This window comes from Condylura cristata, unplaced genomic scaffold (assembly GCF_000260355.1).
Source record: "Condylura cristata isolate star-nosed mole 26May11 unplaced genomic scaffold, ConCri1.0 scaffold00024, whole genome shotgun sequence".
Classification (NCBI taxonomy): Eukaryota; Metazoa; Chordata; class Mammalia; order Eulipotyphla; family Talpidae; genus Condylura; species Condylura cristata.
This window is the reverse complement of record NW_004567125.1, coordinates 13,579,422-13,594,629: the sequence shown is the minus strand read 5'-3', so window position 1 is coordinate 13,594,629 and position 15,208 is coordinate 13,579,422. Positions and strand designations below refer to the sequence as shown.

At 37.9% G+C, this 15,208-nt stretch overlaps 1 protein-coding gene across 2 annotated transcripts in view; it reads left to right on the top strand.

The window, feature by feature from the left end:
- The window catches only part of ATF6 (activating transcription factor 6), a 173,729-nt gene that overhangs the window by 14,512 nt on the left and 144,009 nt on the right, over positions 1–15,208 (top strand). For both annotated transcript variants that reach the window (XM_004688104.2, XM_012729154.1), the window contains exons 3-7: positions 311–398; positions 2,539–2,645; positions 6,495–6,624; positions 7,135–7,338; positions 13,273–13,493. In XM_004688104.2, the coding sequence (XP_004688161.1) occupies positions 311–398; positions 2,539–2,645; positions 6,495–6,624; positions 7,135–7,338; positions 13,273–13,493 (750 nt within the window). The remainder of the gene's footprint in view (positions 1–310; positions 399–2,538; positions 2,646–6,494; positions 6,625–7,134; positions 7,339–13,272; positions 13,494–15,208) is intronic.

Below are 15,208 nucleotides of genomic sequence, written 5' to 3'. Positions count from 1 at the left end.
GTACCCCAGTTCTGTATGTACAAATAAATAAATCTTTAAAAAAAAAAAAAAAGAAACCAGTTGAACTTGTAGATGTTAAGTCTATTATTTCTTTCCTAATTGTTACTGCTATGCTTCAAGTAAATGAATTTTATGATTCATTTCTAGGCTATCCAAGACATATTCTCAAATGTATTGGTTGACTTGAGGCAAACTATTTTTATGAAGTTGGGTAGTAGCAGTTGTTTATGACAAATTGTGTTGACAAGTTGGTTTCTAGATGTGCCTATTTTATTGTTCTAATATTCCTTTGTTAATTTGTAACCTACAGGAAAGCAATTTTGATAATCTTGATTTTGATTTGGATTTGATGCCTTGGGAGACAGGCATTTGGGACATTAACAACCAGTTCTGTACAGGTAATGATGAATTCACCAGTAAAAACATTGAATGACCTGTTTTATTTTCTAGTTTGCTAATAATCATAATTAGGTGGGGTTTTGGGCTACTTTGGTGGATTAAACATTCCAGATACTATATCTTTTACTTCTGATATGGCAAATGCATACATAAATTTCTTGTCAAAGTGAATAGAAAGAACTTCATACTTATGTTCCGGTTGTATGATGAATAAAGAATATCAGAAATATTGATTGTGATTTATATATAATATCTCTATAAGAGATTAACCTATCTGCAAACTGATAGAGCTTAGGAAATCAAAAAGAAGAGGCTAGGTTCTCAGAACTTAGGAACTTGGTATAGGAAACCTGTGATTTAAGGTATAGGGGCTTTTGAGGACAGGGAGGCACTGTGTGGCTGATGTTAGGGGGCTGGAAGGGGGCATATAGGTTATGCTGAAGGAACCTGGAACCTGGCACAAAATATCATTTCTGGGTTGGAGCTGAGGGGATGATGAAGACATCCTTTTCCCTTTTGCCCACCTTCTGACATCCTTCTAGTACCCCTTGTTGACAGGACCTACAGGGAAGCCAGTGTGGATTAATAGTTTGCACCCAGGCATTGCAGGAGGACGTAGAGCGAGAGGCAGTGACTGATAACAGGCACATCTCTTCATCTCAAGTGTATTCCACTTTGCACTTCTTGTTCCATTTATTTTGTGTGTTTATCTGTCTTCTCAATGCCTGTCTTTCCTCAGAGAGCATAGACCACACAAGACCAATGTTCTGGTTATGTTGTATAACAGACTATTCTGAAACTTAGCAGTTTAAAGCAACAATCCTTTTATAATGCTCTGTAGAATTAATGGGTCAGGAGTGTGGATAAGGAACACCAGGAATGGCTTCTCTCTGTCAGGATACCCACATCATAAATGGGATGGCATGATGGCTTGGTAGTTTGATATTTGGGAACTAGAACATCTGAAGTTTTCTTTAGTCACATGTCTGATGCCTGGTCTGTGTTGACTTGAGGACTTAAGGTGCCTCCAGGTGACCTGCTGGAGCATGGCCTCCTCTTGGCAAGGTGAGCCAATAGAGGTCGCACTCCTCAGGCTCAGACACAGAATAGAAATGTGTTGTTTCATGTCACCCAGCCTTGGAATTTATCTAGCATTATTGCCATACTCGATGGATTGAAGGAGTCCTAAGCCCTCTTAGATTCTGCAGAAGGGAAATACCTACTTTTTGATCGAGAAATGGTGATATTACATTAGAGAATATCAGGAGGGATGGTACACAATTTGCAGCTAACTTTAGAAAACACAATCTGCCACAGAGGTGGTTTCTTCCCCCATCCTACATAGGAATATTTCCTGGGCTTAGTAAATTTTTATAGAATAAATTAACTGTTCAAAAGATAGGAACTTTTTAAAGATTTATTCACTTACACATAAAAACTGGGGGACAGGCCAGAGGTGCAGAGGTGGAGAGTAAAAGGATTCACCAGAGATAGTAGAGAACAGAACAGGTGGATTGACCAAAATACACTGCTTAGGGGAGCAGTGGGTGAGACAGGAGAGGTCTGCTGCTCTATGTGGGGATCTTTGTAGCTCCCTGGCTGGGGATCAAACTGTGCTATGTTGGCTATGGATAGCTTCACAGTGCTGACACTCAGCGCCTTGTGCCACGGGGAGGCTGGGATAGGAACATTTTAATTGTATTGTCAAACATGCTTTTTAAAGTATTTGTTTTCTGGTTCTTGTATTTTTTAGAATTAGTTTTTGGGGCCGCTACAGTTTTTTGCATATGGCATAAAAGGTACAAAAAGTCTACAGAGTAGAAAATATCTCCTGTTCTTGTGCCTTAGCCAACAAGTTCTGATCCCCAGGGACAACCACTGTTGCCAGTTTATGTTTTTCTTTCCAGAGATTTATTGCAAATGCGATAAATACATATACAAATAGATAATATACTCTACAAATGGAAGCATTCTAGATCTGTTATTTTCTGCATCTTGCATTTTCACTTGAAAATATGTTGGTGACTTTAGCTTCCATATAGAGCTACATTTCTAAGAGTCTGTTTTATCTTCTTTTGTGTTCATTTTATTCTGATTTTATATTGTCTAGTGAGCACAATTTTACTCCATGTTTTTCAGTTAAGGATATTAAGATAGAATCTCAGCCCCTTTCCCCAGCCTGCTCAAGTTGTTCCGTGTCATCGCCTCAGTCAGTGGACTCCTGTTCTTCAACTCAGCATGTCCCTGTAAGTAGCTGTTCGTTTACAATTATTTTTATTAAATACTGTTTGGAAAATGTGTGTGTGAGAGGCTGTTAACATTTATTAAGTGCTTCTGTGAACCTTGTTTCATTTTATCAAGAGGAAACTGAGTCTTGAGGAAAGGCCATGGGGAACTAGAGAGTAGTTCATCTTTGACTCTCTCCTCACCTTCACAATCTCATTGTTTCACTGAACTTTTATTTATTATTATTTCTGTTTGTTTTCTTACTGTTTTTCTCTCTGCTACATTTTCTGCCCCCAGTTAGGCTATAGGAAGGAGGACTTTGGAAGAATGTAGTCTTTTTTGTAACTCCTTAACCCGAGAACTGCATATGGTGTCCTGAGTTCAGAATGCCTCTCGATACCTTCTGAATGGGTTAAGGGTTTTTACAACAGTCTGGCAGTTCCTTAAAAATGCTTTTGCTCTCCAACCAGACAAAAGTTCTGAGGCCAGGGAAAGGAAATTCTGAAGGAATGGAGAAAGAGAAAATAGAACAAGGAAGTTCAAATTAATGTTTCCATACATTGTATCTGTTATGAACTGAGGTATCATTCTGGCAGATTCTGCATATAGTTACTAAGTCTTGATGAATCTACCCAGTACTGTCTCTAGGATTTATCTCTCTGCCCAGTCAGCTCACTGTCATCTCGGTGGGGTTTTATCTATTTATTTATTTTTAAAGAATGATTTCTTTATTGTAAGATTTTTATTTAATTTATTTTGGGGTACAAGAACTGGGGTGTTAGGCCAGAGGTGTGGGGGTGAGAGGATTAGCAGAGACAGAGTGGGGAGCAGAACAAGTGGATTGACTGAAATACACTGCAGAGCGGAGCAGCGGGGGAGACAGAAGTCGGCTGTGCCAGTGGGTGAGCAACATGGCCAGGGACCCAGCTCGGGCCTTTTGGAGGTCATAATGGTCATAGTGCTGAGACTTAAACCGTAGGCCGCCAGGGAGGGGTTTTAATTGTTCTCTCTGCTTAACTTTTCATGTTTTTTGTAGCAGAGGATTTTTCTTAGATTCAAAAATCTTCCAGTCGTAAATTTGATTGTGTCCATTTTTTTTTTAAGATTTATTTATTTATTCATACTGAACTGGGGTACAGGCCAGAGATGCGGAGGGTGAGAGGATTCACCAGAGACAGAGTGGGGAGCAGAGCAGGCAGATCGACGAAGTACACTGCTGAGGGAGCAGCGGGCGGGCCAGGAGAGGTCTGCCACGCCATGTGGTCACCTCCGAGGCAGGCGGGGATTGAACTCATGTGGAAGTGGCTTTAGTTTCTCAGTGCAGTGCTTTAACCCGCTGCGCCACCAGGGAGGGCCTGATTGTGTCCATTTTTTTGCTTAAAACCTCTTAATGACTTCCCAGTCCTTGCAAGGGTGTGTTCAAGTTCCCAAAAAACATGGCCCTCATGTCTGACTTCCTTGTCTCTCCATCTTTCTCACTGTGTCCTCCACCCTTCTCACTTCTCTTTGCTTTAACTCTGAGGCTTCTCCCTGACAGCCCTGGTACACTGCACCCCTCCCACAGCTGTGCCAGCCACCATGCCAAACACAGGCAGCAGACAGGAGCAGGTGGCTCTTGTAGTTTCCTTTTGCGCAGGCTCTTCATTCTGTCTGGATTAGGCCCACTTTTTCCTTCCCTTGGCAAACTGTTCGTCCCTTAAGTGGGGACTTAATACTCCTCCTGTGAAGCTTTCCTGTGATTGCTATTATTAGAAGTTCTCAGTTTCTTCAAGTAATTTGATTTTTAAACAATTTACTTTTGAAGTCAAAGCGCGTAACAAGTTATTGACACAGAAGCCTGGTTTCTGTTCTTTTCTGTTAAATACTTCGTGACACAAAAGAGCATACTACTGGGTGGTCTGAAAAGTCATGGTGTAGTTTTTCTATGTTTTCTATACAAAAGTGCGCCATGACTTTTCTGACAACCCAATGTATCTCCTGTTCTACACCTTGCTTGTTTAACTTAGTAGTATGTCCTGGTGATAACTCCCACTTCAGGATATGGGATCCTGTTCATTCTTTCTTATGATTGCACAGTGTTCTGTTGTATTACTGGAATTTATCTTGCTCAATGACTTCCTTATTGGTGAACATTTGTTTGGTTTTTTGTCTTTTCTGGACTCATACAATGCTATAGTAAATGCTTTGGCATATAATTTACTTCATGTATTTGCCAAGATATCTCTGGATATATTCCTAGAGGTGAAATTGCTGAGATGACTGTTGCTGGTGACTGCCAGATTTCCCTTCCTGGGTTTTCACTTGTCTCTTTGGTTTGTTTTTGAAGTTTTGTTGAAGAAGTCTGCTTGCATGCCACAATGATATTTTCTTGCATTTTCTTTTATTAGCTCTATAATTGACACTTCACATTTAGATTTCTTAATATCTTAATACATGGGTTAGCACAGGATCTAATTTTCATTTCTCTAAAAGTGAATGAATTTTCTCAATTATATCACCTTTATAATCACTAGATATTTATATCTCTCTGTTTACTCAGCTTTTCTTTTATGCCTCCTTGTTAAGTTTCATAGTTTTCATTTATATAAATTCTGCATATTCTTTAGAAAATGAATTCCTAGGTCTTTTATTGCTATTATGAGTGAAGTATTTTTAGTATGTCTTCTGAGTGACTTTGACTATTTCCCTAGTCAAATCTTTGTTCAGCTAGCTCTGTAGGTCTTCTAAGTAGAGACAGTGCTTTGCAGAACAAAAGCACTTCTGTCTCTTCTATTTTGACATTTATTTTTATTTTATTTTCTAACATAACAGAAAATGTCTGCTAGAATCACAGAAAAGCAGTTCTTTGTTTCTCCTCCAAACTATAATGGGAATGCATTTAATAGTTCCCCATTCAGAGTACCTTGGCTGTAGAACTATGCATAGCTTTATTTTGCATGGCGTATGTCCCCAAACCCTTGTTTTGTAGGACTTTTATGAGGAATACTTGTGAATTTGATCAAATCACTTTTAAGCATCTAACTCATGGAAATTTTAGTCTCCTCCTGTGTTGTCTTGTACCCGTTATCTGTCCCCAAATGGGCGCTCTGCACAGCTTGTGCGGTGGAGCTATGGCCACTCGCTGAGCAGGTGTGACGGTGCTCAGTGGAGCACTTTTCATTCTCGCCAGCATGGCTGAGAGCAATCATTTCTCCTATATTCTCTCCAGGGCATTTTTATTTATTCTTATCTGATACATTTTTTTCTTTTAAATTTGTCTAGCCATATTTACATTTCATTTTCAGTGAAATGGCTGTTCCTGGCCTTCGTCCATTTTTCAGCAACTAATTTCTCCTGAGAATGTGTCTTTTAACTTTATGATGTTTTTCTTTATAAGATACCTTTCATTCACATCTATTTCTTCTTCCATAATTTATGCCTCTGGTTTTTTGACTTAAAGGGACCTCTGTCATACTGAGAGTAAACAGGTATTCTCTGATTAATGCTTACTGCACAATCTCTTGGGATTGAAATGCTACTTTTACTCTAAGTTTTTTTATTTTCACAGAATGAAACAGATTCACTCTTAATAGACTTGGAACACATTAGTCTCTTTATGTTGGCATTATCACATCACTCACTAAATAAAATAGTGCTTTAAGAGGATGGTGTAGATATACTCTGCAAAGTTCTTTTTCCTTTAGAATTGATGGGTGACGTTGACTTACCACCCATAGTCTTTAGTCCTCACTGGAGAGAGATACTGTTGCTGATACATAAGACCTTTGTGTTACAGTGTTTCTCTGTATATGGATGTTGCCTCTTTCTGAGCAGTTTTCTGGTAAGGGTTGTATTCTTCTGCATGAATTTGTTTGTTTATTTTGCTACAGGAGGAGTTGGATTTGTCATCTCCTTCCCAGCTGTCTCCCTTTTCCTTATATGGTGAAAGCGCTACAGGTCCTTCCTCACTAGAGCCCCTGAAGGAAGATAAGCCCGTCATTGGTGCCAGGAGCAAAACTGGTATTACTTCTTTAACTGAATTTATCTGAAAAGAAGCATTAATCAAGCACATGCTTATTAAACTGGCTTGTTTTCAGTCAGTGTATGAGTTTTGTTCGTTATGAATAATTAATGTGGAGTGGAAAGGGAAGAATTCATCTTTTTTGTTTTTATAGGTAAAGATACTTTAAAATAGACTTACGTCCCATCATCTTCAAGAGAGGTCTCAAAGTTGCAGTTAAAGATATTGAATTGTGAGCCATTTGGCTATGACATTTCTTACTTCCTTAATCACTAGGGTTTTGTTTCTCCTTTTTTTTTTGTTTCCCAACGCTGTAGCTTGTTGAAAAAGGAAGACTCAGATTAAACCTTTCTTTAGTTTGTCAAGTTATAGAGTAGCTCTAATTAAACTCTAGCTAAAGATAGTTATTCAGAGGTCAAGATAATGTAAGGAAAGATGTATAATTGAATCTGTTTTCTAGCATTTGCTTAATTATCCTCTGATTGATTTCTGGTTTGGTTTTTCTACAGAAAATGGACTGACTCCAAAGAAAAAAATCCAGATTAATTCAAAACCTTCAATTCAGCCCAAGCCTTTATTGCTTCCAGTAGCACCCAAGGCTCAAACAAACACCAGTGTTCCAGCAAAGACCATCATTATTCAGACACTACCAACACTGATGCCATTTGCAAAGCAGCAACCAATTATCAGTATACACCCTGCACCCACTAAAGGTACCTGAGTGAAATTTGAGGCTTCATGAATTTAGTTGGAGATGCTGAAACTAATGTCATATAATTTGTTTTAATTCAGGTTGTAGTTTCAGAGCATTTGCTGTATGTCAGGAATTGTCCTTGATTCTGAGAGGGTGTGTATGTATGGTTCTCATCCTACAAGGGAGGTAGTTATCACAACTGCACAAATAGTTCTTTTTTCTACAGTTTTAATTGTGAATACACCTGTCCATAGGACTTACAAGGTTTTTATATAACCATTTGTGATACAGCAGAAAATCTGGGATTTTTTTGGTATCAGATTTCTTTTTGTATGAAATTTATTTTTATCAAAAGGCTAGTATTTAAAAGCATATGGTCCATTTTGAATTTAATACATTGCTTTGGTAATAGAATCTGCCTCTTAATCTCAGGAGGCTGCATGGTTTGGTAAGTATGATCCTGAACAAGGCATTAGGAGACCTGAATCCCTCCTGCTGATAGTTGAAGCTGTGTTTCTATCTTTTATCCACTAGATGGCATCACATACTTGATTCTACAAGGAGTTGAGGTCAGTGTTGAAATTAAATACCAGAATTTGGGCAAACCCAGGGAATCATTTGCACACAGCAGTCTCTTAGGCATAGTACTCTTCATTATATGTGTTATGATACATGTGCACATGAGAAAAGGAAAACGCATGCAGGGTTCTCTGATTTAATTTGTCAGCACCAAGTAGCACTAGGTGTTAATGGGGTGTGAGTTGTAAATAAACCCCAATGTTATACATACTTTATGACTATATTTCCAACTGTGGGTTGTTAGCTTATTTATTTAAGATTGGTTTTAATGAGGGCCAGGTCATATATTTGACTTCCTGGTACTTTGCTAGCTTTGTGCTATTCCATAGTCAGACAGAATGGCACTGATAAAAAAAGAACAACGTGAGAAAGTGAGTAACTAATTGAAAATCCACCAGCCAGTCTCTAGCAAAAACTGTAAACAAACTCCAGATACTTGCCCTCTCAGGGAATAGTCAAAATTGCTGTCTTTTTTTAATGTGAAAAATAGTCCTGTGGAATGGATACTCTTGTGTTCTGTGAATGGAGTTAAAGTGTTCATGAATTTCTTGCAGTGAAATGTTAGGTGCAGTGTGTGCGTTCATGTGTGGATTTTTCTAGGAGTAGATTCTAAAACTTTTATTAAGATCACCGAAGGGTCTGTGTCTTCCCATGGCTAAGAAATTAATCTCATTGTAGTTCCCATAAACTATTAAAACACCGGTATAGAAAATAAAGTTCTACATTAACAAGGCTAGTGTATAAAGTAGGGGCTTTTACTACAAATTTGCTCCTAGCAGGCCATTAGGTATGTTTGAATGATAGATGGTCTTACTTTATAACAAGAAAACAAATGGCTCTTTTCTGAGCAAGTTTATCCATTCCAGAAACCCTAATTATACATAACTTAGATCTTCTGTGCTTTACTTTTAACTGGAGATAACTTGTTTAGGGGGAACTTGTGTTGATACAAGATACTTGTCTGTTTTTATAGTATAAGCTAGAAGGTGGTATTACTGTAACATACAAGTTTATGTGTATATGTTCTATTTATTTGAGAATAGGAGGTAAGAAAGAAGGAAAATACAGAAGGGGCATTTTTTTTTAAAGATTATTTATTTATTTATATAGAACTGGGGTACAGGCCAGAGATGTGAAGGGTGAGAGGATTCACCAGAGACAGAGCAGGGGGCAGAACAGGCAGATTGACAAAGTACACTGCTGAGAGGAGCAGCAGGTGGGTCAGGAGAGGTCTGCCACGCCATGTGGATCTCCTCCTGGGCAGGTGGGAATCGAACTCATGCAGAAGTAGAAGTGGTTTAAGCTTTTTAGTGCAGTGCTTTAACCCGCTGCGCCACAAGGGATGGCCCCAGAAGAGGCATTTTATAGTTAATTGATGTTAAGTATCAATATTAAGTACTTCTTACCAATGGAAATGAAATGATGTTCAAATTCTCCAGGTTGGAATGTAAACCCTTCATATTTTGCTTCATGTTAGACTCTAACTTTACAGTATTCTATATCTCCTTTGTACAAATCACTTTTTCCTTCCACCTAATCTGACCATCACCCCTGCATTCTCTTATTTTCCTGGCTCATAATGTTCTACTTGCCTGGAGCAACTTTTGTCTACTACATCTAAGTCCTGTCCCTTAAGACTCTTGAGTAGTGCAAAGGAGAGGTGATAAAAGCCTGGGCTGCTAGTGAAAATGGAGAATTGCCTCGAGAGAAGAGATCTTAAAAGTGTGGCATCATAGGGCGTGGTGATTGGATGGTGTGGAAGGATGACAACGGACAGAGGAAAATGCCTAGAATGATTTCCATGTTTCTTTGTGGGGCTTTTTGGGTAGTTGAAAACCATTGAAATGTAGGCTAGAAGTAAAATAACTTGCCCCATACGTTGTGTTAGCAGGAGGTGGAGCCAGAATTTGAGCCAGGCTGTCTGGGGCAGGATCTGTGTGTAATTAATTACATAGTGTATTGCCTCAACAGAACTCTGACTTGTGTTCTCTGTTCTCAAGAATTCTACCATTATTATGAGTTAATAAATTTACATTGAACAGTTAAATAATAGTAATGGGGATGAATTAATAATTCAAGTAATGCTCTTATAGAAGCTGTTATTGTAAAGAAAAAGATGAATTATTATACCAAAAATCAATAATAATAGAGTATATTAAAAAAGAATAGCTAACATTTGAACTCTTACTCTTACATGTCAGTCATAGTTCTAAGTATTTAATGCATTACCTCACACTCAGTCCTTATCTCAACTGTGTGGTAATTGTTATCTTTATTTCATAGATGAGAAAATGAACATACTTAGAAATGATTTACTCAAAGTTGTAAAGCTGTACTGTTTAAACCAAGTCAGTTTGGTTTGAGACATGATTTGAAATCTCTGACGGAGGTTGAAAGGGAACACTGGCACTCAGTGACTCACAGACAGACAGCCAGCATCCACACACACAGACCATCCAGCATCCTTTCTAGCCCCCTCTTCAATGGGGAGGATTTATATGTCATGCCAGAAAGGGTTTGAACATGCTGCAAACGATAAACAGCTTTTTGGTGTGTTCTTTTTAAGTTTCCATCTAGGACAGTTGTAACTATTTTCCGCTGTTATTTATTTAAGCCCCCCAGACAGTCTTCTCCTTTGCATTGTGTGACTTGGTCAGGATTTAGCCAGTCACCATGCCAGCTTTTTAGTTCTTTGCTTTGAACACATTGTGATAGAAAGAAATGTAGTTGTTTCTCCTCATTATGTTTTGAGCCCAAGTATGTTTAAAATATTTAAAGGCGCCTTGACTTGGCTGCTTGGTAACTTGAGGATTTGGACACTCTGGGATGAAAGGGTTTAATTTGCATCATGGATGGAAGGAGGCAGCAGTGGCCTGGGTTTGGACTGGGGGCCACGTTTGGTGCGGATCTTACCTCCATCTTCTTCCCTCTTTGATGGGGTTCTCTGAGCAAGGTCAAAAACAGTGCAGTCTTGAATTATTTTTCTTAATTAGTTGAAGAAATATGACCAAGACATCTGCATGTGCTTTAAATCTGGAACTGGAGCTAGAAACAAGATCCTTTTTTTGAAATGACTTCATTATTAATGCTTATTGTCTGCTGTGTTCTCCTCAAATGCATAGAGCAGTGCTTAGAGGTTTTTTTGTTATCATAGTTTTAAAACTTACAGGATCTGGAGCACTGCTTCCTGACATGTTGTTCTCAAAGTAGTGGGTTGAGTCAATGGTCTTCAGCCTGTAGACTGTGGATCGTGGGCTAGAGGTGGTGGGAGAAGTGCAGGTGGCATTTGCAAAGCAACTGCAGCTCTGTATTGTGGTGAGCATTTTCTGAGAACTGAGTAAATAATTTGTTTCATATATTTTTATACTGCTGTTTTCCAGTATTTTTTAAAAGACCTAATTGACTTTTTAAAATGATTCATAAATCAGGAAGCATCACTTCTCACTAATATCAGGATGTTGCTTTTTACAAGTTTTCATAGCTGTGCTTCTGAGTAATAAACTACAGATTTGTTTTTAAACATGACTCAGTTTTTAAAAAAAATTAAAAATTTAATATAATAGTTTATTTTTACATCATTTTGTGCCTTTCTATCTCAGTTGTAATCCCCTTGGGCTTCCCATCACCAAATCACCCATGTGCCATCACCATAGTCCAGTGCACTTCCCCTTGCCCTATTTTTGATTTTTGATTTCATTCCTCACTTCACCCCATAAAATGTCGCTGGTATATAGTTGTTCATTATTATTTCGCCCCCGCCCCAGTCCTTTATGGTCCTGCTATGAGTGAAACCATGCAGTATTTTTCATTTTCTTTCTGGCTTATTTCACTAACCATAAACATGACTCAGTTTTAATAACTTTTCCTCATCATCTATTTTCTCAAAAAGAAGAGGCATCCATGAGCATCTTGGTGGTATCCAAAATGTTTTTTGATAGTAAAGAGAAGTACCCTGTATTTAGGTTGAACTCTTCATTTAAACGTTGTATTATGATCAATGTGTATCTACATACTACCACATGGAGTACAATTTCTTAATAGTATTATTAAAATCCTAACAACATGGTTGTAAGCTATTTCTTTTATAGATTATTTCTATTTGCATATTTGACCTAAGCATATTTGTATTTGCTTATGAATTATTTCCTTATTTCATTTTTTGGTTTCTAAATAAGTTATTCCAAGGGAAAAAGAGAAGATAAAAATGTTCAGTGATCATTTATGCCTTAAGTAAATTGTATAATTTGGGTGTTTCTTACCAATTTACTCATTTATCTGGTATAAAATGCTGTTGATTAAATTCTACTTTCACAATAGTATACTTTGTGAGGCCATCTGAAACATAAGGACTTTGATTTCATAAACTATTTTTTGTAGTTAAGACAGATGTTCTAAGTAACAGGTGGTCTGAAGCATTTTTGATTTTTTAGTTTTCCTTGGCCCTTTGAAGTACTGAGCTGAGCATGGGTCATGTTACACATTCTGAAAGTATAAAGCTTTTTTTTTTTAGTTCCTCAGAGAAGAATTATATATGAGAGTTTAGTAGGTGGTTCCTGTACACCTTGATTTTGCTAGATTGACTCAAGCAGCTGTGGATATGAGGAAGGCTTTCAGCACCTTATAAAATTGGCCAGATCTGAATGGAGTCACTCAGCTGGCAGATAAAATTTTTAATAGCTTAGTATTAGGATTGCCTGGGTCTTTAGTTAATGGTATCATTTTTCCTCAAGTTAGCAAATTCTAAAAATAATGATAAGTATGAAGACTAAGAGAAGATTTATAGACTTTAATGATTTTGGGGGGGAGGAGTTGTGTCATGTACCAGTTATTTTTAAATTACAGATTTATGTTGTCTGTGTTTAGTAGCTAAAGATTCATCTCAAGTGGTTATAACAGTTTTGATATTTGTAGCCCTTATTCTCCCAAGTATTGAGTTGAGTCTCTGTTCATCTTTTGTCGGTGTCGTATGTATTTGTAAATCCAATTATTTAAAATGTAGTTCTCTGTGTTTAGTATAAAAGGTTTGTTATTTGTAATAGGAAAAATCCTTTTAGCATGAATATATTTTAGAGGTTAATACTTAGAGAAGTCTGTATAATTTAACAACTTTGACATGCCTATATATAGTTGAGAAAAATAAATGTGGAAATATACCCATATTAACAATAACATCAGTGGGCATGAATTTAGTTGGTTTCATTAAAAATGCAACAATAGCAAAGGTTGCTATGAATGTATATTGCTGATCGTATTTAATTTGTGATCTCAAATACCTCAGTATGATCTTACTATTCTATCTGCAAAGCAGACTGAATGTTTCCCGTGCTGTTATGTTGCATACCTCTAATGCCTTTTCTTTTTTTCTCTACTGCAGCTCAGACTGTTGTGCTTTCTCAGCCTACCATGGTACAGCTTCAGGCCCCTGGAGTTCTTCCCTGCCCTCAGCCAGTCCTGGCTGTCTCAGGGGGAACCACACAGCTACCTAATCACGTGGTAAATGTGGTACCGACCCCAGTGGCTAACAGCTCAGTGAATGGAAAGCTTTCTGTGACTAAACCAGTCTTACAAAGCACCATGAGGAGTGTGGGTTCCGATGTAAGTCTTAAAACTTAGTGTTTAAATGCTTGATTTCTTTTGTGTTAAATGGGAGCGCAAGCTAAAATTGCACATGCAGTCTCGAGTGGAAAGTTAGTTTAACCCTTATGTTTGAATCTAAGTGAAATGTTTTTTAAAAAGTCTGGAGTGGTCTGATGAACAGCAATACCTTCTTTTTTTTTAACTACCTCTTTAGAAACCTTCTTCCACATAGCCCAAGGCCCTCCATCCCCACTCCAACCCCCTTCATCAAACATTAGTATTTTGCAGGATTCTTTCATGTTTCATGGTTGAAATGCTTTTTTGGTAACTCCTCAGGTACGAGTCTAGATAACTTTTCAGTCAGGGTTTATATTTAACTTCTCCCTTGACTTACTGAAGGGTTTTCACCACTTTGTAATGACAACTTGCTGCTTTTAGGAATTTGGTCTCTTAATGATTATTTGGTACTTTCCCAGCTTTGCAGATCTTCAAGTTTTCTAGCATGTTGTAGGGATTATATATTTAAATTTATAAGCCATAAAGAGTTTCCTAAGAGTGATAGCACTCCCTAAAACTAGCTCTAGCACTTGGCCACTAAAGCTTGTGTCCTTTAAAAGTGATTCAGTGCATCACATGTACTAAACAGCAGTTGGACATCATGGGATCAACTAAAATTGAATGAAAGTTAAAGTTAAATAAGCTAAGAGAGGATTTATTAAAATAGTGTATGGGAAGCAAACCTTATATGGATATTACCTGTGGTAACTCTTTTTCTTTAGGTATTACAAAGTACTTTTAAATTCCTGTGAATACAGCAGGGTTGGATATTATATTACTGCCTGACCTGTCCATAAGAATTTGCTAAGCAGCACATCAACTTTCTATTTAGTTACAAAATTGCTCTGCTGTGCATAGACATGACTGATATTGTCTGATGAAAGCAGAACACTGAAGTTCTCTAGTAGGTTCCATCGTTTATTGGAAACAGTATGTGCCAAGACATGAAAGAGAAAAACTACTGGCATATAAAAATAGACATGGATAGTTTGGGATTGGACTCTATTATGCTAGCTTATTTTGAGGACTAGAGAAGGTAAGCACAGTACCTATAGCATAAGGGTCACTAATAGATAGTATGTGTTTCAGATGATGGTGAAATGATAAGATGCTGGGACTTGCTTTTTTAAAAAAAATTTATTGTGCATACAGAACTGGGGTACAGGCTAGAGGCTTAGGGGCGCCAGAGGCTTAGGGGCACCAAGAGGCTTCACCAGAGACAGAGTGGGGAGCAGAACAGGCGGATCGATGAAGTATACTCCTGAGGGGAGCAGCGGGCTGGTCAGGAGAGGTCTGCCATGCCGTGTAGTCACCTCCGGGGCATGCGGGAATCTAGCTCATGAGGAAGTGGCTTTAGCTTCTCAGTGCTGTGCTTTAACCCACTACGCTACCATGGAGGGCCTGTGACTTGCTTTTAAGTACTCCATGGGAAGGTGATGATCACAGACAGAGATGGGCAAAATGCTGATAATTATTGAACTTGGGTGTTTAATCTTTCTCTTCTCTTGGTACACAGGGAAGTTTCCACAATGTGTAAATAAACTATAATAACAAACCCCAAAATATTCTGTGATATTTTCAGTTAAAAAGTTGTATAGACAATAAGAAAGGAATATACTTTTTTTTTAAAGATTTATTTATTCATACAGAACTGGACAATAAGAAAGACAATAAGA